The sequence below is a fragment of the Zalophus californianus genome, chromosome 3, assembly GCF_009762305.2.
Source record: "Zalophus californianus isolate mZalCal1 chromosome 3, mZalCal1.pri.v2, whole genome shotgun sequence".
NCBI classification, from domain to species: domain Eukaryota; kingdom Metazoa; phylum Chordata; class Mammalia; order Carnivora; family Otariidae; genus Zalophus; species Zalophus californianus.
Window position 1 is genome coordinate 95,486,005 of NC_045597.1, and position 23,508 is coordinate 95,509,512.

Genomic DNA, 23,508 nt, shown 5'->3' on the forward strand with positions numbered 1-23,508 from the left:
GCGTTCAAGCCTGGGTTTGTTGGATTCCCAAGGCACTCTACCAAACCTCAGGATCATACCTGAATTAGCCTCAGAACATTCTTTTTCAAGAAAAGTCTGATCATGATGGTGACTTGATAAAAAATGGGGATGCTATGAACTGTGGCAGATGGGGCAGTCTCAACTTGTAAGCCTTCTGGAACAACTCCCACAGGCAGCTGTGGACTCTTCCCAAGAAGCATGCCCTGCTTGCAGGCTTTACGGGAGTCATTTAAACCCTCAAAGAGAAGTCGATCCCCATGTTTGACATCCTACCTCCCACCACTTCCTCTACCTGCCATCTTCACTACTTCCAGACTGGACTTTGGATTCTCCAGAGTACAATCATCACCTGTCTGCCCATGTTGTTTTCCTGTCCATCCCACGCCACCAAGAAATGCCCTCCCCTCCTGGAGCTGAGTTTGACCCTTCCTTCACATCTCATCAGTACCTGTGTCCCCACCCTTCAGAGGCCTTTCCTGGCTAGTGGGTTAACACCATGTTCTTACTCTGACAGAACACATCGTCTATACAACCCCCACCCCCCACATTTGCGCGGATGCCCCAAGGCCAGTACTCATGTATTATGGGGCACATCAAAAACAATACCACCCAGCATTAATAATTCACACAGACATCTCCCAGACTGAACTTTTTAAAAGGTCAGAAGTTAAAAAAACTTGTTTTTTTTAAACCTGTTAAAAACCTGTTAAAAAATTTTATCACCTTTCTATTCTGTCAGACTTTCACAAGGGACTGTGCCTGAGGAGGCTGTGGTAGAATATCTATTATCAAGAGAGGTTCAAGGTCCATGTCTAGGCATCATGGAGAGCTGAAGCCATTAGGCTCTCTCAGAATACTTACAACAGCTTTCTAAAATAGGCCAGGTTCCAGAGTGGAGTAGCGTATTAACCAGAATTATGGTTAATACGCTTCCATGAAATGGAGGTTGCATCCGAGTCAGAAATGCTTCCAGTGCCAAGTCACTCACTCTAAGGGATGGCCAGAGAAATCTGTTGGAAATACTTATGGGAAACCACTTGTAGGGCCTGGCAGGGCCTGGTGAGGAGGAGGATCCTTAGTCACTAGAGCCAAGTCAGACCAGGGTTTGAAACCCCGCTCAGCCTTTCAAAAGAACAGACGTTGGCAGGTGTAAAACAGTCCGTATCTGGAAGGGTGTGGTAGGGATGGTCACAGGAGGCACAACGCAAACACCTGATTCATTTCCTTCCCCTCACTTCTTCTTCTTCTTAGATTTTATTTATTTATTTGAGAGAGAGAGAGAGCAGAGTTGGGGGGGGGGAAGGGGCAGGGGGAGAGGGAGAAGCAGACTCCCCACTGAGCAGGGAGCCTGATGCAGGACTCGATTCCGGGATCCTTGGATGGCGACCTGAGCTGAAGGCAGGTGCTGAACCAACTGAGCCACCCAGGCGCTGCCCCCACCCTCCAGCCCTGGTCACTTCTTCTTTTAGATGACAGGAAAAGGCAAAGGTGAGGCGTTCCTTCTTTCTCATCATTCTAGAACTCGGATACTAAGTGTATATGTTATGTATTTTAAAGACTATAATGTTAATTTTACCACCAAAAAAAAGTCTCTTATTTTCTCCTAGTTGTGCTCACTATGAATCACTTAGGACAGAAAATATGCTAGTGGGCAGAGAGTGCCAGAAAACGCTTTATACCAACGGTGGCGGACACTACCAGTGATCACCCGTATGTGGTTCTTCTGTCCTCCGGGGGAGGGATTACACATCCCAGCCCCGTTACAGTTAGTTGGAGCCAGAACCAGAACTAATACTATCAAATATTTAAGGAGCACAGATTTATTCTTTCTGGAGAAAAAAAAAAAAAAGCTGAACCTGACTCAACCTTATTATGAATTTTACATACATTCTAGAAAGATGAGCTTCAACGTATACTGACTTGCTTTCTCTTAGGCAGGCGTGACACTGACACGCACTAGGTGTGAGGCACAGAAATTCCACAAAGGCTTGTCTTTACAAACATCTTTAAGCTTCATCTTCAGAATGTCAGTCTACGGGCGCCCCAAGCCAATATGCAGAGACTCCACACAGCAGCTGCGCCCAGCTGATCCTAAAATGATGGGGGAGCACTTTGTCTTTCTATAATGTCCTGCTGGAAAATCTCAGGCTTTTGTAAATGCAGGAAGGTTTTTTTTTTTTCAAAAAAGAACTGCTACTGTCATACTTTGGTTGGGTAGACAGTCCCAGAAGATCTAGGAGTGACATGTTATGACTATGAAGGGAATAGAAATGAGTTTCATTCAGTGGCAGAAATTCCCAGGGAATGCATTTTAGAAACTTTTCTTCTAAAACAAACAGATTCAGCACTTGGGTTCTTGCTTTCCTTTGTCTCCTCAATTGCTCATCACAATGAATCAGTCCATGATCACATTCTGTACAAGTTTCCTTAAAAAGTGTTTTTCTAAGAAAGAGACAAATCTTGCAAATGCAACAATCGTATGGAGACACAGTAGTGCGGAGTGAATTTATTGTTGTCAGAGCAGTAATAAAAAAGGATTATTTTTAAATGGCAGTATACTTCCTAAGGGCTCATTACTTTTAAAGCCCACCTTGGGGAAGCCACGGGAAGATTAGCAGTTGCAAATCCTGCCATGAAAGCAGAACAGAAGGACGCACTTGCACCAGAGCACGGTTTCGATTTGGAATCAAAACCGCCCCTTGTTCATGAAATCCTCACTGAGTCCACAGCCAGGGAAACAGTGAAAGGGAAAAATTGCCCATATATGGCAATAGTTTGGACACGAAGCTCATCAATAGCCCATTCTTTCCCAGGCACATCATTCTCTATCTGATCTGCCAAATCTGATACTTAACAACATTGTCTTCAGAACAGTTGATGTACCCTGGAAAAGTCTGTCTTGTAAATCACAAAGAAAGCTGACAGGCTTCACAGATTTCATCAGTGGTAAAAAGAAGGGAGGCATAAAGGAACAGATACTAGTATACTTAACCCCCTGGCACAACGAACTCAACAAACTAAATGTATTTCGAGAGGAAAAAATAATCTCAATATCTCAATTTTTATTTTTATTGAGGCCAAACAAGAAGCCACTGACTTAACCTATTTATCTCAGCTCCTAACTAAATTGAGTTTTTGAAACATAAAGACAAAGGAACAGGCAGATGGCATGATTTCGTGGTATAAAAAAAAGGAGTGGAGAAAGTTGAATCAGGGAGACAGACCACTTAAGCTGTAGCTTCTCTCTCCTATCCTAGATTCCTAGAAACAACAACAAAAAATTAAAAAGAAAAGGAATCCACAACTATACTGCCAAATAAGATGTATCCTCCATGGACCAGACACTACAAGGAACTCCTGAAAGCAAGAAAACAATTGAGAGCAGATAGATGAAGAGAAACCACAGCTCATAAACCCTGAGGGAGGGGACTTGCTAAAAATGAAACCAGAGACATTCTGGTCAGAGGTAGCCGACTCTCAGAGATGAAAATACCCAACTGACCTGATGGGTTCAAGCAGGCTCTTGTGGAAGCAGCCATTTGGCCGACTCTACACTTCTCCCCCATCTTGGACCAGAGAGAGACAACACAGTATCTGCCCCAGATGAAAGTGGTAAGAGTGAGGACTAAGTTCACAGAAGCACGGCAGTGCACCCAAGGCCAACAAGGGAGCACTCACATCCACAGACAGGCTGGTACAGGCTGAAAAGTTCAGAACTTTAAAAGTAGAATAATTAGGGCGCCTGGGTGGCTCAGTTGGTTGAGCAACTGCCTTCAGCTCAGGTCATGATCCTGGAGTCCCCGGATCGAGTCCTGCATCGGGCTCCCTGCTCAGCAGGGAGTCTGCTTCTCCCTCTGACCCTCCCCACTCTCATGTGCTCTCTCTCATTCTCTCTGTCTCAAATAAATAAATAAAATCTTCACAAAAATTGTAAAAGTAGAATAATTAATATCCCCAGAAAACACAAGAATGATGACACACTTCCACAAAAAAATAAAATAAAATAAAGATCTTGGAAATTCAAAGTGTGATCACTGAAATTAAAAACCCAGTGACAGCTGAATGCTGAGTGGACACAGAGCTGGAAGATCCAGTTAAGTAATTCTTCTAGAGTGTAGCACAACAGAGAAAAGCCAAGGGATATATAGAAAACAGAAACAAAAGGTCAAAGATCTTTTGAATAGAGGAATTTGAGAAGAGAAGAAAAACAGAGAACAAAGAAATAATAAGAACAATCCACCCCCTCCCCCCAAAAAAGGCCTGAAGTAAAGAGGAAATGTCTCTGACTGAATAGGATTAGTGGAAAAAGAAATACTCCTATACAACCTGTGGTGAAATTTCAGATGATGAAAAAAAAAAAAAAAAACAACCTAAAAATAAATAAATAAATAAAGGGAGAAAGGACTCTATTTAAATCCCAATCCAATCAAGGCATCTGGAAAAGTATTTCATTCAAATGGTTGGGAGGACTACAAATAAGACCGGCCTTTCCACCTGACCTCTGAGGTCCTTCCAGGTAACACTAATACTGCTGCAACAGCTGGGCACCCAGGCCTTGGGTCTCCACTCCACTGCTGTGCATCTCCACCCACTTTGGTGAACTATGTAGACAAAGCTGTTTAGATCACACCTTGGACCTCATGATCTGGAAATGTTCCACTGAATTCCTGACTACAAACCCCAAGCCTTCATCCTTCTTGTGAAAAAGGGTTTTTTACCTCAGGGCATGCAGTCCTTTTAGCTCACCTCATTTTTCCACACTGTTAGGTCAGCACTGTTGATTCAACTTCCTTCCCCCAATTTGCCTGGATCCCATGATAAAAGATCCCGTGATATTTCTTTAGGAGCCTCCATTCATTTTTCACATAGCATTTGTGCCATGTCTTCCAATAAATTCCCAACGAGAATCAATCTATCCCATCACAATTGCCCTAAACTCCTGGGCTGCTGAGTCCCCCCTCCGGCCGCCAAGACATGGCACATCCATGTTGATTGGCTCCACTGCAAGAATCTCATCTCGAGCCTCACCTGAGTCCTTGAAGGTCTCAAAATGTTCTAGAAATTCTTTCTTCATCTCTAGTCAGTCCCTGTAGAGGCTGTCCAAATCTCCACCATTCCCTCAAAGTTCTCTAGGTAACCCCAGCTCCCCTCACTCCTAATATACGACTTAGTATATGATCAGACTTGTCCCAAATATATTTTGTAAGCTACTGGTATACAATGAAATATTTTAAATGTTAAGATAATATAGGTTAGGAAAAGCATTTTTCAACATAAAACAATCAGATACATCTCCCTTATCTCTAAGGTTAGTAATTCCTTCCAACTGCACTCCATACTACCAGCTCCCCTCTGCCATGAAGTGCCTTCTGCTCTGGTTTCAAGCACATCACTCTTCTATTTCTCCTCCCACTTCTGACCACACCCCTCCACCTCCTTCACCAGCTCTTCTGCCAACATGCCAGGAGGCCTCAGATCTCGTCTCTGTTTGCTGTAACATGCTCCTTGGGGATCTCATCCACCTCCACAGCTTCCAAGATGATGGACACATGACAAAGACAAGCTCCCTCATTTACATCCAATAGCCCAGACTCAAATGTCCAATTGCTTATGATGCCTCTTTACCAGATGTCCTGGACATAGCTCCACCCTCAACTGATCAAACTCATTAACTTTACCCGCTCACCTGCTTCTCTGCATTCCTCTCTGGTTTATGGAAATACCATCCACCTAGTTTTCCAAGAAAGAAATGTTAAGTCACACTTCTCTTCCTTACCCTTCACACTCAAGTCATCAAGTTCAGATGACAGTCCAAAATGTATCTCAATGTGTCCCTCACCCTTCCTTCCCAAAGTTAGGATCTCTCTTTCACCTCAAACATTCCCCTCATCTTATACGTGTCTACACCAATGACTGGCAATCTGGGCTGCATATTAAAACCGCCTGGGGAATTTATGAAAATTCTCATGTTCAGGGCACACCCCAGGCCAATTATTTTAGAGTCTCTGGGGGTGGGAACCAGGCATCAGCATACTTTTACAAGTTCCCATATGATTCCAAAATGCAGCCAACTTGAAAATTTTCCCAGAATTGAAGACGTGAGCACACAGAATGAAGTGCATACTGATTACCAAGCAAGAAAAGTAAAAACAAATCTAAAGCTAAACAAGTCAAAGTGAAACTGAGTAACGATGAGGATAAAATACTGTGTAAAAGCTCCTGGAAAGAAAAAACAAGATTACCTACAAAGGAAAGAGAATCACACTAATAGCAGATTTACCATCTGCAACATTAGATGGCATAAACAATGAGTTAAAAGTCTTCAACATAATGGGAGCGGGGCGGCAGGGGGTGGGAACTATGAACCAAGAAATCTAAGTCCTGCTAAACTGTTCTGGGAGAATGAAGCAGATTCTTCCAGACATGCAAAGCTAGGACTCCACTACACACAGACCATCACTGAAAGAATTACCTTACAAAGAACACACAGTTGACCTTTGAACAACATGGGTTTGAACCTCACAGGCCCACTTATATGTGGATTTTTTTCGATAAATGTGGTACAGTACTGTAAATGTATTTTCTCTTCCTTATGATTTTAACATTTTCTTTTCTCCATCTTTATTATACGAACACAATATACAATACATACACAAAATATGTGGCAAATCAACTATGTTACCAGTAAGGCTATGAGTAGTTAAGTTTTGGGGGAGTCAAAGGTTACACACAGATTTTGGACTGTGCAGGGGTCAGAGCCCCTACTCCCACATTGTTCAAGGGCCAACTGTATTTTACTGGGCAGGCAAGTGAGCCAAGATAATTAGAGAGCTATTTAATAATGACCAAGTCTGGATTCCACCTAGAAAATACAAGACGTGTGAATGTATGCACCACTAAGAGGTTCCAGTGTCCTTGATTAAAGTAAAATAGCTCAGTGCAAACAAATAAATTTTATAACAAAAGTACTAGCAGGATTCTGGCTAGCTAATTTTAATTGTTTTCCTGTGCTTTCGTAGAATTTATAGTTTCAGTTTTCAAGCATTCACTTTCCAGAACTTTAATAAAAGGAAGCGCTGTCAATGTGGCAATAAAAGATGTCTACCGCTTTCTTTCGTTGCAAAAAAATGGATGTAATATATTTACATGCTTATCAAAATAGCAAAACAATTTTACTTTTTGCCATTAATATCTTTTCTTGTTTTCTAGATGATCTGAAAATAGCTTGAGAATTCCCAAGTGATAATCATTCAATTCCTGGAACATCAGACTTGGTTTCCTTTTATTATTTCTTAGTAAATTCAACCATACATGTTGATTTTATTAAATTAATCCTCAGTATTAGATTCTAAGATTTAGCACGAGGAAGAAAAAAAGACTCTTAACCAAGATGATAGTTATATATTTAATACATCTTGCTTTTAACAGCAATTTTCAAAGTAAACACATCATAGACCTTATAACTTATTAAAGATTTATAGTGCTTACAAAGTTGATTCTAAAAATATACCTTATTTGTTCTAAATGGATAACATTATCTGGAAGATAGAATAATAAATTATAGTAGTATGTTTACCACCACTATAGTTAAGATTGTATACATATATTCAATATGAAATCCTTTTAGGATCTTCACACTTTCAGCCTTAAAATGTAAAAGCAGATTAAAGTTTGGCATAGGAAATCTCAGTCTGACAGCAACGGTTTTAAAAATATCTAGTTGACATATTACGAGAGCATGGGCACATGCACATACATTTCTACATGTACATTCTCACTCAGTCCAACACACACACATACACACACAAAGACACACAAACCCAAAGTAAGCAGAAAGTTCCACCCTTGTGTATCAGACAATTGTCATCAATTTCAAAAATAAAAATTGAGAAAAAAGTTAACTAAAAATATGTTTAAACCACACTTAAATGTTTCCCATTGTTGGAAAGATATGCACAAAACTGCTATCGAGATCTTTAACATGCACAGTATATGCCATATCAGCACATTCTGGAAAAGGCTCGAACTGTTCACTAATGGACATATGAATACGTAAAAAGAGATGTGCTCATCCATTTCCCAGATGGCATTCCACTGACAGTCAGTCACGTGACCCAGCCCAGCTAATGTGGTTTGCTTGGTAGAACCCAACAGATTACAGAACCCAAGAGAATTAGAAACTTCATGTCGATCTGTTTGGGGTTTCTTGGGTGTTCCATGTGCAAAAGCAATGGGTTACTGCACTGCAAATGACAATATCATTTAACACTTGTGGCACTGCTAAAGGTCACTTTGGTATCTCTATAACATATTTATTCTAGGTAAATTTCCCAACGGTGCCTTCTTTTAATTATATATAGTCTTGTAGACTTAGACTAAAAACAATTTAACGCTGATAACCCTCTCCTGCTCATCACTTTTACCTCCAGTAGAATTCCTTTTTGGACTCTCTCTAGTAATGCAGGTTTGAAAATGTTCTATGGAAGTTCATTTTCATTATCAATTTAAATACCCCAAGCTCTCTGAGACAACACTAAAATAGAAACTAACCACATGTCAGGGCACCCATAACTCATACTGCTGTGATTAGAAAATGAAAAGGCACAACAGTAAGCAAAAGAGAATCTACCAACTTTCCATTTTTCTTTTTCTTTCTCTTTTTTGGCTTTCCTCTTATTTCACTAAGCTTATAAACTGTTCAAGCATTCTTATACTCTGCATGACAATAACAGTATTTTGGCACATCAACATTGTGATACAATATATGGTATGTTTAAAAAAATTAATTAAAAAATTTCATCTATTAATGAACATGTTGTTTCATGTAGTGCATATATATTTTATAGTTATTTAAGTCAAATACATCAAGGTTTGTAACTGATTTTACAGAGGAAGCAATCACAGATTGCAGTAATATATGCATATGTGCATGTATATGTGTGTAAGTGTGTCTGTGTGTGTGTGTATACACATATATATCTACACACACACACACACACACACACACACACATACACACCCCAATCAAGGGGAAAACTGCACCCTGGCAATTTTACAGTCTGAAGCTTTGTTGATATAGCTATCATTTACATGCCCTTTTCATCTTGTTTTTCTGTACAAAAGATATATTTTTGCCTTCTTCATTCCTGATGAGATTTTTCTGCGATAACTTTACATTCATACTGTAAAAATTAAAAGGTTAAAAGGTTAACAGATTAAGGTTTATTTTGAATAGCAATTTCCACACAGACTAGAAATTGATACTTTATTAACATATGCCCACTTTATTTGTCAAAGAATCTGAGAGTTATGCAAGGATTAGAAGCAAATGACGAATGTGATAGGGGAAAAAGTTCACAGTTGAGAAGTGAAAGAGACATGGAAACGCAGGCAAAAGACAAGGTTTCTGCACTACAAGCAAATAATAACAGTATGATTCAGATCAATCCTACAACACAAAGGGAGGCAAAATAGGTTTCTCTGAGTACTCGGTAAGGCAAATCAGCAAAGGAAAGGTCATGAACTTAAGGACAGGACTGATATGGTGAATTCAGGTAATATTTTCTCAAATCACTTTACAATTTCAAGGGGAAAAGTCTATTACGTTAGCAAAACCTTCTGGTCAAAAACAGTATTTTAGAAGTACAGTTACAGATGTGCAACCACAATTCAAGATAAAGGAAACTAATGGGTTTAAGATAATTGGGTGGCCACATTATCAAAAAGACAGCCACTCAATTCTCCTAGCAGGCTACAATGATGTAAGTGACAGCGCTTATTCGTGAAACTGCTGTGGCCTTTGGATGCTGTTCCTGATCCTGCCATCCATGACAGGGGTGACCAACAGCGTCCTTATTTACAGATTAGTTAAAAAAATTAGAGGGTAAGTCCTATCACCATATCCGTAACACATTTTAGCTTTTCTACCCAATGGTTCCTTTGACTTTTAGTATGCTTGGCTTGGAGAAAACTTGTCTTACATCCCAATAACAGATGAAATAAGCATCAGCTTACCATTGCCAGTTGTCGACCAATGTTTCCCATTGTTATGCCTCCAGCAAAAAATATACACGGTAACCAAGAACGAACATAGAGAAAATCTGGAGATGTATATCTAGAATAACAGAAATGTTTTTAACAACCCACAGAGGAAGTATACACCGATAATCATTAAGAAAATTACAATGGAAATAAGTTACTCTGTACATTAAAGTGGCTAACCCAATTTTTAAATCTCAATTCTGAAATCAGTTGTCATTTATTTCTTTTAGCAAACAAGCACCGAAAAGAATACTTACTGATAAACACCATTATAGACTAGCAGTTGAGTGACCAAGGTTGCCAAGAAAGCAATTCCTACTCCAAGGCCAAAACCACTTCTAGATCTATCAAAGGTCCACCAGAGTCCAATGGAGAGTGCAGCCAGTGTGAGAGACAACTGTATGTTGTTATCAAAATCCACTTTCTGAGATCAGTGTTAAAGAGTCATCTTAAAACTTGTAACCAAATAATACCACCTGTTCATTTTTCTAAAATAAGAGATGTTACTATTGAGACGGGACTTGATTGCTTATTCTAGGGTGAGTTCAGTCCTTTCATACAATGCAGGTCACTGGGTGAGATTAAAACTGTCTCTGATATTTACTAAAAATACACAGAGGGCATGATATTTCATTAATAGATCCCACCTACTTGTAGTTCCCCCCAGCCCCCCAAAAAAGCCCTCTTTCTACATTCACAATTATAAGATCAGACCCATTATTTGAGAAATGCTTTGCTAAAAATGTAACCAGAAGTCTTGGAACACAAGTACTGCTAAAGGAACACACTTTTGCTAAAAAAGAAACCAATATTACTTCTCAAACAGGTTCAGAATTACTTGCGAATCATACAAGAACTTGAAAATAGAAGAGTTGACAGCTATTTAACAGGGTACCACATTCTCTATATGATTTACTGACAGACACATTTTATAATAATGCAGTTCAGAAACAAGAGGACCAAGGACACAGTATCCCTTTCTATTATGTCAACTGTTCTAGTTTTAATTTGTTGAGGATAAAGCCTTGAAGTGAACATTATCTTGCAACCTGCCAAGCTATTTTGGTGCCTGAGACTTTCCGGTATAGGACAGTTTGCTCAAATGATATTTTATTTCCGTCACTTACTTAAGCATCTATTCACAAATGTGTGGCCCTTTTCTACTCCAAAATCTCTGGACAAAACGAAGCTTTACAAATTCAATTTTCTCATTTCTTTGCTAGAGGATTACACTAAAGGAATTAATTTCAAATATCATTAAAAGGGCATTATCTATGTCCCAAAGGCCACATCTTGGCTCTATATCCAGCTCCCCAGGGGAAACTAGATAGCTCGCCAACTAACTGGCCATGCTGCAACTACAGAGAAGAGAGGAGAAGTTCAAAAAATGCATATAAAACTATTTCCCCACTTCCTTTAACATCCTGTCATTTACCACCCACTTCCGCCCTTACCACACTAGCTGGTATCTCCAACTCCCTCTTTGCTTACTTCTCAGCATCAGAGGACGGTTGCTGGCCATTCCTTCAAGGTCATTTCTTGATTAGGCTTGATTTACCCCAAAAAACCCTAGAGTTTATGGTATGCTTTCTGCAAAAGCTTTTCTTATTCTTTAGCAGGCATTATACCTAACACTCCAAAGGAAAGGTTATATGCTCTGATTTTTCTACGCAATAAACATTCTTATAAACAGTAGAATTTGATATTCACTGAGTTCCATCTTTGATAACTAAATTAACTTCATTAAGGGTCAAAGGAAAATAAGGTTTCTAGGGTAAACAGGTAAAATACCTCTACCTGAAAAATAGTACCATGGGATTTTCTCTAGTCTAAGGGACCTAATATTATTAAGTCTATGTTATAAATTTTGCAGACATTTTGGACTTTGCTTCAATGGCGGACAGAACAGTTAAAAATCGCTATATTCAGGTATCTCATTGACAGAGAAGGAAAAGAATGACGGAGGCAAAAAATTTAAATTAGATATATAAAGGTTTTTAAATTCTAGAAAAGGCTATCTAAACTTCTCTACTTAAAAACACCTGAAACATCTGGGGTGGAACAGTCTAATCCACCAGTTGGGAGGGAAATTTAGCATGCTTAGGGGGCTCCTGAATGGGAGAAGGAACCCTTCCTAGATTCGAGCCAGGATCTCTGGGGTCTGGTCTCAGCAATGTCCCAGCCTTGCAGTATGAGTGACTTGGCAAAGTACCTAATCCCTCTAGCTTTCATTTGTCTTATTATCTTTAATAAAAAAAAATGTGGAACTGGGTGATTTCTAAGTTTTCCTCTAGATACAATATTCTATGAGTCTATCTTTTGAAGCCCTCCCAACCACTAGATTTGTTTGTTATAAAATCCTAAATCTCAAAGATTCCTCCAAGCTAAACATGTTGGGAAATTCTTTAATACAAAAGGAATGGAAAAACAGACTAGTAACGCCACTGAGGGGCTTCCAAATTCACAGATCCCCAAGGGCTAGCACAATTAGGAACAGAAAGGCAAATGTGTTTGCAGAATGGAGGACCTTGCCACTTGCCTTTGTTCCTCTCCCAGGCTTCTCCAGAACACCTCAATGCTTCCCATAACAGACATAGGAATCCACCTGCCACGTGACCCACCCTCTCTCCCGCTAACCACCAGCCGTGAGCCCACTGCAGAGGCACAAGAGGGAACCCCGGGCAGCCTGACCTGCACTGCATGCTCTTCCCAGCACCAAAGCTCCTGACCCCTCCACTCTCTAAGCCACATCTTCTAGAAAAGGGACGACTGAACTAGCCAGTCACAGGCTCTCTTCTCCAAAGGAAAGTCAGGGGTGGGGAAGAAGAGGAGAAGCAGCAGGGAGGATGACAGGATGAAAATCTTATGAGGGCAAAAACTTTTGTTCTGGGGTGGACATTTTTTTCTGTGGTATCAGGGAGAAGGGAAATAGAGGCTACTTTACCCTTCTAGCCGGGATACTCTAAGAACACTCATTACTCACGAAATAAAATGTCAGAATCCATAAATGATCAAACTTTAAAAATATGTACCTTAGGGACAAATGTTCTTTTTGGCCCATGTCTAAGCTGAGTATTTCCACTTATGCCACCTTTAAGAACATTCATGAGATTTGCTGGCGTCGATTAAAACCAATAGATGAGTCCTTTTTTGGAAAAAAATTATAGGTTCCTTAAATTAAAAACAAACCAAAAAACAGCCAGCACCTGAAGCCACCACATGTCCTCACTGGCAAGTCTTAAATGAAGACAGAGGAAAGAAATTCTTTGAAAATGTATGTGTTTCAATCTTGGAGTTACCAAAACTGTATGGAATTATGTAACCTAATTTAAGAAAAACATGCAAAATGTTTAAACGAGCAAAGTTTCTCAATGATCCTGAAACTCGGGGATTTAAATGGAAGGCTATACCCCACCCAGTAACTGCACGGCTGCTACTGTGATGTTTCAACAATATGGCACACATTCTTTTTACGCTAAGGGGACATACCACATTTTGACAACAGTGAAGTTGCAACGGACTATTTAACCTTTGGTTTGTCCGGGCTGCTCTGTGATTATGTATTTCGTTACAGCAGAAAGGATACAGCACTGGCATGATTTATACCAACAAAGACGGCTACGCACCGCATCACACTGGACCACTCTCTTTTAAATTTATGTGGTTCTCCTAGATGCCTGTCAATGCAGGGGTATAATAACCCAATCACAGCTGTGGAAAAAAGGAGAAAAAAATTAAGTCATCTCCAATGCTATACCAGCAAAACTTAAGCTAAAAGAGTCACTACAACCCCCACAAGCATTTGAAACACTGTTTCAAAAGCTCTCCAATACTTAACATCAATCACCCATATTTTTAAACTTACCTCCCCAAAGGAAAAAAAAAGAGGTAACACCACTGCAGAAAGCACTGCAAATGATTACAACAGTATTCCAAATCATAACTGGCAGAGCGCTATTTCAGGGTATGAGTCACAGTTTAGCAGTTTGGACTAGATGGCTCACGCTACTACGACTACTATCTCTGAGATTTGAAAACATCAAACCAGCTGGCAGTTAAACAATGTTCTCTCTGAACCACATAAGCATGAAGAGTGCTATAAAATGCCCCAAACTGTCTAAAGAGAAGCTGCAAGTGTAAATGTGAACAATAAGGTCATCCCACACACAGTGTGTGTTCGGATGGCTATAGCCGGCCTGTTCTACAGATTATTCTAGCGCCTCTAGCTTGTCCCCCTCCCCGCTGGCCTTCTAATGAGTCTCTAGATCATATTGTCAAAACAGGGAAACTTGCAATAGAAATCTACACGTAAGCCTCATTCGGCACACAGAAAAACTTAGGAAACAATCTATAAGAACTATACGTTTTCGGTTAAAATTCAAATTCACTCTTAAAAATCAGAAGTCATTTTGGTACATTTCTTAGTTTTGGAAAGAACATCTTGAATGTTAACCATGTAATTATGAATAACTGCAGGCAAAATGTCTACCTGTGATTGAGACTCCAAATATTCACACCCAATTTTTAATTAAAATACATGTCAAACTTCAACATTTTATTCATTAAATGGGAGAAGATTTTAAATGCTAAGTTAGTCACTAAAAAAAGACCTTAACGAACCAAAATATTCTTCAACAAGTTCTAAGGAAAATGTACTTCTACAGATTAAATTTAACAGGAAATAGCTAGGCAGCTTTGACTTGCTAATCTTCCTATAAACAGAATGGTCATGTTGCCATTAAGTAATAAAGACACAACAGTCACGTCAGTTGAAAGGGGCACCTGGGTGGCTCAGACGTTAAGCGTCTGCCTTCTGCTCGGGTTGTGATCCCGGGGTCCTGGGATCGAGCCCCGCATTGGGCTCCCTGCTCCACGGGAGGCCTGCTTCTCCCTCTCCCACTCCCCCTGCTTGTGTTCCCTCTCTCACTGTCTCTGTCAGATAAATAAAATCTTAAAAAAAAAAAAAAAAGCAACGTTTAAAATGTCCAGTTCTACCTATGATGTATCTTGAAATTACTGTACCAAAATCTGAGTGCCTGAGTATCAGGAATCCCCTGCCTGGCCTGGTATTGGCTAGCTCTATCTTACAAATGATGTATTCAATCTTTAAGGAAAAACAGAAATCAATTAATATCAAAAATCACAGGCTAGCATACCAATGGAGCAGTATTAAAAAGAGGCCGCACAGTCACCCCTCCATCTGGAGGTGAGCGGCTGCAATGATGCATGTGTGCTCTAATCCACAAATCTGAAAGTACTCTTCTGAGTTAGGCTTTTGCTGAGTATAGATGGTTCACAGACCATCAAGAGATTAACAACAAATTTCAGCAATGCGGACCTCCAACAACTGTTAGTAAATTTAAAACTTTCATATCACATTCCTATTTAAAAGGCTCAGCTCTAAAATCCTGGGAGATTAACTGACAGCATTTCCAAATTCCTACAAAATTAAAATGGCAATAAGCATGCCTAACAGTTGAAATACATCTAAATGAATATTCTCTCTTTTTTTTTTTCTCAAGGGGTCATGAAACTAACAGCTCATGTCATTCCTCACTCTCGCTCTCCCCCTCTCTCCACCCTTTGCCTGTTGCTGAGTAAAATCAGCTAAGATCAGGCATTCCAAGTCAATTTTCCTCAGCAGCTGATGCCATAGGTAAAGAATTATCACACAGAGAATACTGACGTGTGTGCAAAGATATAAATAAGTAAAATTGACTAGATTTGTATGCATGTGATGTCAGACTCAAAAGTGAGAGACAACTGAGGAGAGAAAGCAAAAACACAAAAAGGAATTTAAACTGCCACGCTGCCAACCTTGGGATTTGCCAATAAAAATCAAATCCATTGAGTATGCATGGTTCTCGGTTGCTCACTGAGAAGGAGAATTCGAGGAAGCTTGTCACTTCCTATTAAACGTCTTCTTCCTTCCCTTTAAATAAAGGCATGGCAGAGTCTGATAGCGGTATCTATGGCACAGTGAGGCTCCACCGTTTGACAGCTCAGCAGAAGTATGTTTGGGTTTCTTTTCTCTTTCTCCCAACTTTTTTATTTTAACAAGAGATTGTTAAAATCATGCCTGTGTAACATTATATGCAAACATCGTCCTGCTTAATCGGAGGGCTCTCTGATGCAAAATAACATTTCTTGGGATAGATTTAAGTTACTTCCCAGTGATCAGTTCCAGCATACCAAGCCAAAACCAGAAGTTTGTAAAACATCAGTATTAAGTCATCACTTTTTCAGGGTAGTGTGTTTAATTCAGTGATGCACTAAGAGGAACAGTTAAATCAAATGTTTTGCAAGGAGCAGGGGCTGAAAAAAACAAAGCCATTGAATGAGATAGACTTTCATGGAAAACTACGACAGGATATGCAATGTTTCATTCAATAAACACTTAAGCTCCCATAATGTGTCTGGTTCTTGATATTTGCTGGGGATTTAAAAAGAAAAAAGAATAAGACGTGATCCCAGCCCCAAAGTGAGCACAGAAACGATGCAATACAGTAATATGTTACGGGTGGCACTGATAGGGCCTAGTCAGGGCCCAGTCTTTTCCTGGCATGCGCTGAGGGGAGGCAGGGTGTTGGGAGTGTCGGGAAAACGTCACAGAAAAAGTGGCCCCTGAGGTAGGAGCCAAGTTCAGCAGGTCAGTGGTGTGGAAATGGCTTTCTAATCCAAGGGAAAAATCTGAGGAAAAGCATGGACAGTGCAAAATATCCACCATCACCTGGAAACTGTAAGCTTTAGGCAAAAAGGGAGCTTCAGAAAGACTCTGAAAAAGACAAAAGTTGGCAAGGGTCATATCACAGAGACTACCCTGCAGGCACTGGGGAATCAGGAAATAATGCCATTGCATTTGTAGCAGATAGAGAGGTACTCACTCTTACAGTGCTGAGTGTATAACAACACATGATGGGGACTGGTGGCTGGTCAGAAGACAAAATTAGAAGCAGAAAAAGAAAAACCTGAAAATTCCCATCAGAGCGGTAGAGGGCCTGGACCAAGAGACAGAGGCAACATGGAAACTTGGAAACTTGGGAGGTGGCAGCAGAAGTCTTGCAGGGCTCTCTGGGAACTGCGTAAATGACTGCCTGGCTAAACTGGAAAGATTTGTTTTTTCTTTTAATGTTAGATATTAGTTTCATAGGTATGAATATAATTTGGTTACTTGCGATTTTCAAGTCAATTTCCCTAGTTATTTTTACCCACACAATGATAGTTATCTTTTTCCTCTATTCATTCCTCAGAAAGATTCCTTTGCAGCCCTCCGCAAGGTTCAAAAGGTTTCTAACTCTGATTCTAATGCACTGCACACATTGAGAAGTTAATCACCTTGAAACACCAGCCATTATTAAATTAAAAATAGAGAACTAAGAAAAGAAAAATGAGATCAAAGGAAATGTACCAGAGTTCTCTACTGGTTGTCCCTCTAGAAGCACTGCTAACAAATTTTCCAGCACTAGGTGCTATAGGGGAAGAGAGCAAATAGCCAGGGACCCTTCTGTTTGCATGCAGAAAGTAGTGATTCTGGAGAATCTCCAGAAGGTAGCTGCTCTGTCTATGAATATTAGTTGGATAGGAAAAGCAAAGGACAATTATCAATTTTTCTGACTTAAGATGGTAAGAACCTAGAGTGTTTTGAAAATGCACACCAGCACATGTACACAAAAACATACACATACTTCAAACACATGTAAACATGTACACACTATGTTTCTTATATCATTAACTTCCTATTTCCTTGATATTTTCCCTAAAATTGGGGGCAAGAGATGCAAGAATCCATTTTGGCAACTTTCACAAACCTGGTATCTTCACTCTCATCTACTAAATGCCATGACTCACCCAACAAAATCAGTAGCAGAATCAACTGGAATCTAGGTTTCCAAATGCCTCTCTACTTCCGTGTGCCCATGTACCTACCTCGCGGAATGCACTGCTTTCAGGAGAAACACTTAAGCAAGAAATGTAAACGTAAATCCCCCAAATGGAGAAGTATGAAGTTAGGTTTTAAGTGTAACACACCTAGTGGCTGGGAAAAGGAAGGAAAGCAGAGACAAAGTAACTGAAATGTGGTATTAACATATGGAATTTTCCTTCCTAAATATGAGTTTGTGGCAAAAGTGCCCATGCCACAGGGACAGACGCAGCCCCTGGTCCTCTCCTTAATGGAGGTACAGTGAAACGTCAGTCAAGTTCTCCTGCCCCAGCCACAAATGTCCCACACACAACGGTATGTTCCATCCAAGCCTGGCATTTCCTCTGCAAGCTTCAAAAGAGGCCCCGTGAATCAAGGGGAAGTGTGAGGAGCTTCCTCTTTCCCCTTCTCCGGCCTGTGATGCTGGACCCAGCTGCACCATTCACCAGCTCTGAGCCCCTGGGCTCAATGACATCCTCTCTTCATCTCAGGTTCCTCATTTCTCCAAAGTAGGCACAATGCCAAAATCTCACTCCCAAAGTTGCCCTACAGATCCCTGGGGTTAAGGGATGGGCCTAGCACATTAGGAGGCAGTCAGTAAGGAACAGTTTCCCTCCCCTGACCTTCCTTTTGTCTACTGAAAAGACATGTTCTTCCAAATCCCAAAAAGCTTCAACTGGTAGCCAGACAGCAGCTATACCATACAAGAAAATAAACAAACTAGAAAAAGACGATGGGAAAACTTAATTTTTCTCTTTTGAGTTTAGATGAAAGAAAATACATGAGGACTAGTAGACACAACAGAGAATGATAAAATGTAATTTATGCTTTCTCCTCTATTTGGACGAGCTTGCCTAGTCTAACTTAATTTTTCTCTTTTGAGTTTAGATGAAAGAAAATACATGAGGACTAGTAGACACAACAGAGAATGATAAAATATAATTTATGCTTTCTCCTCTATTTGGACGAGTTTGCCTAGTCTCTCAGAAAATGTAATAACCCTGGGGAAACTACGAATCACTGCCTTTATAAACTTTTAATGTGAATATTGTAATAGAGACATCGACACATAAACCACACTGAAACCTTAACACAACATGCCTTTCCATCCACGCAACTGTCCAGTAGGTTCCACGAGGTCATTCTAAAACATCTCACATCTAATTCCTCCCCCTTCAACCTCCAGCTCGAGGATGGAAGTCAAGAAGGATATACATTATACTGCAAGGTATTGGTGTATTTTAAGTATGAGACACCAAATGGACATTCTAAAAAGCAATTTCTTTCTCGATCAGATTTTTCTTCTACCACACAATGATGGCTTCCTCCTATTACTTCCTTTTATAAAATGTTATTAATCTAGTGGTCTCAATCATTAGAAAAAGCTAAAGAGTATCCATTATGGAAGCTCCCCATTAAGTATGCTTTCTGAAATGCTCCACTTTATCTGTGACACACTGTCCACCAAAAAAGATCTAAAATAACTACTGAAATAGGATGATGACTTTAAGCAAAGAGAATCTACTTATTAATCTCTTTAAGTATTCTTTATCCTTAAAATACATTTGAAAATAAGATACCAAGAAAAAAAAAGCATGTACAAAAATCTAAAAAAATAACATGAAGCTTGGGGCACCCAGGTGGCTCAGTCGGTTAAGCGTCTGCCTTTAGCTCAGGTCATGATCCCAGAGTCAGAGTCCTGGGATCAAGCCCTGTGTTGGGCACCCTGTTTGGCACAGAGTCTGCTTCTCCCTTTCTCTCTCCCTCTGCCTCACCCCTGCTTGTGCTCACTCTCTCCCTCTCTCAAATAAATAAAATCTTTAAAAAATAAAAAAATAACATGAAGCTTTGAACTTGAATAACGCTACTCCATCTTTCAAGTTTTCATCTACTTCAAAAACAAGGCCACAACACACACACATCTAACCCTTAAAACCACAGTGACGATGATCATCAAAATAACTAAGAGTAAGACTTAATATGAGGTGAGCTGAAGAAAAGATGAAAGAAAGAAGTTAAAAGCCTCATCCCAAAGGGAAGCAAGATTCTTTTAAGATTAAAATTTTAAAGTTCATAGGTCAGACAGAAATCAGACACAAGAGTACCTACCCTGTGATTCCATTTATATTACATGGGGGAACGGGCAAAAATAACCTAGGGACAGAAAGATCAGTGGAAGCCTGAGGCTGAGTGTGGGGAATGGACGGCAAGAGAGCACAAGAGAATCTGTGGGTCATGGAAAATGTTCTACAGCCGGACTGTGGTGGTTGGTTACATGATGGTGTGCATTTGCCTCAACTCATGGAACTGTTCATTTAAAACAGGTCCACTGTCCTGCATTTAAATTAAAGCTGAAAAACAAGTACTGCCCAGACAACATCCACACTCATGTGCCCTCCTTCCTTTCTAAGCATTACAGAAGCAACCTACACCTACCTGAGGCTGTGCCACAGCACGGCGGTACCCACCATGCTGAAGAAAAGATGCTTGCGATCACGTCAGGTGGAAAGAGCGTTACATTTCTCTGAATCTGAAGTAAATTTAACACTAATGCAAGAAATACTCCAATAAAAAATAGTACCACTCCACGAATCATCAAGTTCACACTCCTGCTAGTGACAGATGAAATGTAGGGGCCACGCTTTTTGGGTCCAGGTGACTCTGTCTCTCCTTCTGCCATGATTTCATAAGTTCAGTATACCAGCAAGGGGGGAAAAAAGGCTTTCCAGCTGAAAAGCCAACTGTCTGTGAATCAATGCAGACTGGCGTTTCAACAGTTACAGCATCTTATCCTAAAAAAGGACCTACCAGAAATCCTGTAAGAGATAAGAAAAAAGAAATCAATGTTTGTCTAATAAATGATCATACAATTTTTCTGATTTTAATACTAATTAATTTCAAAGTACAAATAATGAAATGACAAGCTTATCTATTTATTTAAATTAGTTATTTACTAAATAAGAAGTGGTTTAAAAAGCATTCTTATAGGCATGATATAATAAAAAAGTGTTACACTTAATATTTCCTAGGACAGCCTAAGTGACCTGCGAGGCTAAAGGTTAGAATAATAGTAAAAACAGCTTGCTCTGCTTCAAAGAAAAGCAGAGCAGGTTACCTGAGATAGTTCCACCAGAATCTGGAAGATTAAAATCCAGGTTTCTGTTTTTTTCTACCTAAATCTCCAACCCCATCAGTTAGGAGAGATGGACCTGGAGATTTAGGTAAAAATCTTTATACTTTACAAAAAAATAAATGAATTTATACAGGAAATCAACATATTCTAACTGAAAATTCTATACTACTCGCAATAAAATGTGACTTGCTCATGAGGATGCCCTCCATAGGGGACCAAAATGTTTTCACGTTTAATGGTTATGTATTTGAATTTCTGCACAAAAGCATCTTACAAAACACAGACTGCCACCCACTTACCTACACATACACCAAGCCCAGAAAGCAGACCTGACCAACTCTTGGTAGGGCCACAGCTGTGTCCCACCCCTGCCTGGACCTAGTCAGCCCTCTGTTGCAACCACAGAGCTACTGTGACAAAGCTGCAATAGGAAGCAGAAGAAAGGAAGCTAAGAAAATGAAGAGTAACCTCATGGCTAGATTGTAAGGAGTTTTAGCCACGTGGCTCCTGGAAGCCAGAGAAAGTGGTCTTCCTCTTGTGTTCATCTGGTTAAGACAAAGAATATCTGACACTTTCTGTGAGCACAAGACCCATGTGTAAACTGGGGGTTGGGGAGAGGGGTGCTGACTTTAGAAATAACCAGTATGAAAATGAGAACATTTGCGAGTACTAGTAACTTTCATAGCCGATCAGTTCCATGTGATAAACACAGACAACTGACTGTTTTTGTGTTTGTTTGTTTCACTGACCTCTGTCACATCCAAAGCTCTGGACCCAGATCACAGGGGGACGTCTGTCCTCAAGCCAGTCCTCATAAACCTAACTTAGTCTATAGCATGACTGAGCTCTATAGCTTAGGGACTACAGAAAACAGTACGTCTTATGGCTGATTCATGGACAAATGCACTCTACACACCAACTGAAAACGCCTGGAACCCCTCTCCTTCTGATCTGATCTTGCAGACTCCTCCCTGCTGTGCTATCCAGCAAATTAGCATGCCAGGTATTTAGTTGCTACAGGATTCTTCATCATCACCATCAGCATGACTCTTAATATAGCACCCATTTATGGAGGGCCTACTCCATGCCAGACATAGAGTTAGCCCTAATCTTCGAAATCATCCAAAGGTAAGAATTATCATCCTCATTTTACAAATGAAATGCGAAGTCAAAGAGATTTAGGAACTTGCTTATCATCACATGACACACAGTATCAGAACTGAGTTTTACCTTAGGTCTGATTCCAAAACCCATCCTCTTCCCTCTAAACCTGAGCCCCATTCCAGTCCAACTCCTCAGACTTCTTTTTTGGCACATGGATTTATGGAAGGGGATTTGGTTACTGAAAAGACAGCAGACATGGAAAAACTAACTCAACTGTAATATATTCTCAATAAGTAGGCAACCGTATAACAGCACAAAGACCATGAGAGTAAATGTACCAAGGCCTTGAAATTTTCTTCAAAATTACTAGATCAAGGTGTAAAAAGATGTTTTAAAGAAAAAAAAAATCAGGGGGTGCCTGGGTGGCTCAGTCGTTAAGCGTCTGCCTTCGGCTCAGGGCATGATCCCAGGGTCCTGGGATCGAGCCCCACATCGGGCTCCCTGCTCGGCGGGAAGCCTGCTTCTCCCTCTCCCACTCCCCCTGCTTGTGTTCCTTCTCTCACTGTCTCTCTCTCTCTATCAAATAAATAAATAAAATCTTTTAAAAAAATCATATAGACAACTTACATACTGTATACCACCATACTATGTAAGACCCTTCACTTCCCAGACTTCCAGTAGACACAGCAACATGCCCCAACTTCTGCTGTTAAAATGGCTACTCGAGGACAAAGTATATATACATTTTAAGTAGCCCCAATTCCTCTAGTGAATCCTCATTTTATGTCTGTGATTCTTCCAAGCGGGAATTAATGGCAAAGGATGTTTTGTGTTGAATTATGTTTCTAAAAGAGCATAGTAACTTCAGCTTAAAAAGCGTTTTTCAGTTGTGCCAGGTCCCAGCTCACAATCACCAGTGTTTGTCAGAGGGCACTGGCATTTTGGGCAGGACAATTCCTTGCTGTGTAGAAGGAACTGCCCTAGGCATTGCAAAACACTTAACGTCCCTGGCTCGTGCCCACTAAATACCAAGGGCATGCCCCCTCGCCCATTTGAGACAACCAAAAATGTTCCTACAATATTTCCAAATGCCCCCAGAGAGGCAACGCCTTCCCACTAAGGGCCACTGATTGCCACAGACTATTTCCTCAAGCTAGAGACTTTTGAAGCTGTTTATTTATGTTATTCTACCACAGCTGTTTATTCAACCTTTCCTGGCAATGCTTGTTTATAGTTTCCTACTTCACTCCAAAAGTTTTCTTTAAAAGTAACACAGTATTTGGTTGGC

General features: G+C 40.2%; 1 protein-coding gene across 7 annotated transcripts in view; it reads right to left on the reverse strand.

Annotated features, from left to right (window-relative positions):
* INSIG2 (insulin induced gene 2) overlaps positions 1 to 23,508 on the reverse strand; it is a 61,341-nt gene that overhangs the window by 34,456 nt on the left and 3,377 nt on the right. For 5 of the 7 annotated variants that reach the window (XR_003519075.2, XM_027589131.2, XM_027589133.2 and 2 more), the window contains exons 2-5: positions 20,420 to 20,799; positions 13,649 to 13,773; positions 10,320 to 10,486; positions 10,036 to 10,135 (exon numbers count right to left, since the gene is read on the reverse strand). Coding sequence is in view for 6 of the 7 variants with exons in the window: in XM_027589131.2 (XP_027444932.1) it covers positions 10,036 to 10,135; positions 10,320 to 10,486; positions 13,649 to 13,773; positions 20,420 to 20,663 (636 nt within the window). In the remaining variant the exon portion in view is untranslated. Of the gene's footprint in view, positions 1 to 7,300; positions 9,204 to 10,035; positions 10,136 to 10,319; positions 10,487 to 13,648; positions 13,774 to 20,419; positions 20,800 to 22,346; positions 22,459 to 23,508 lie in introns of those variants that run through there. The other 2 variants (XM_027589132.2, XM_027589136.2) reach the window with 2 other exon arrangements.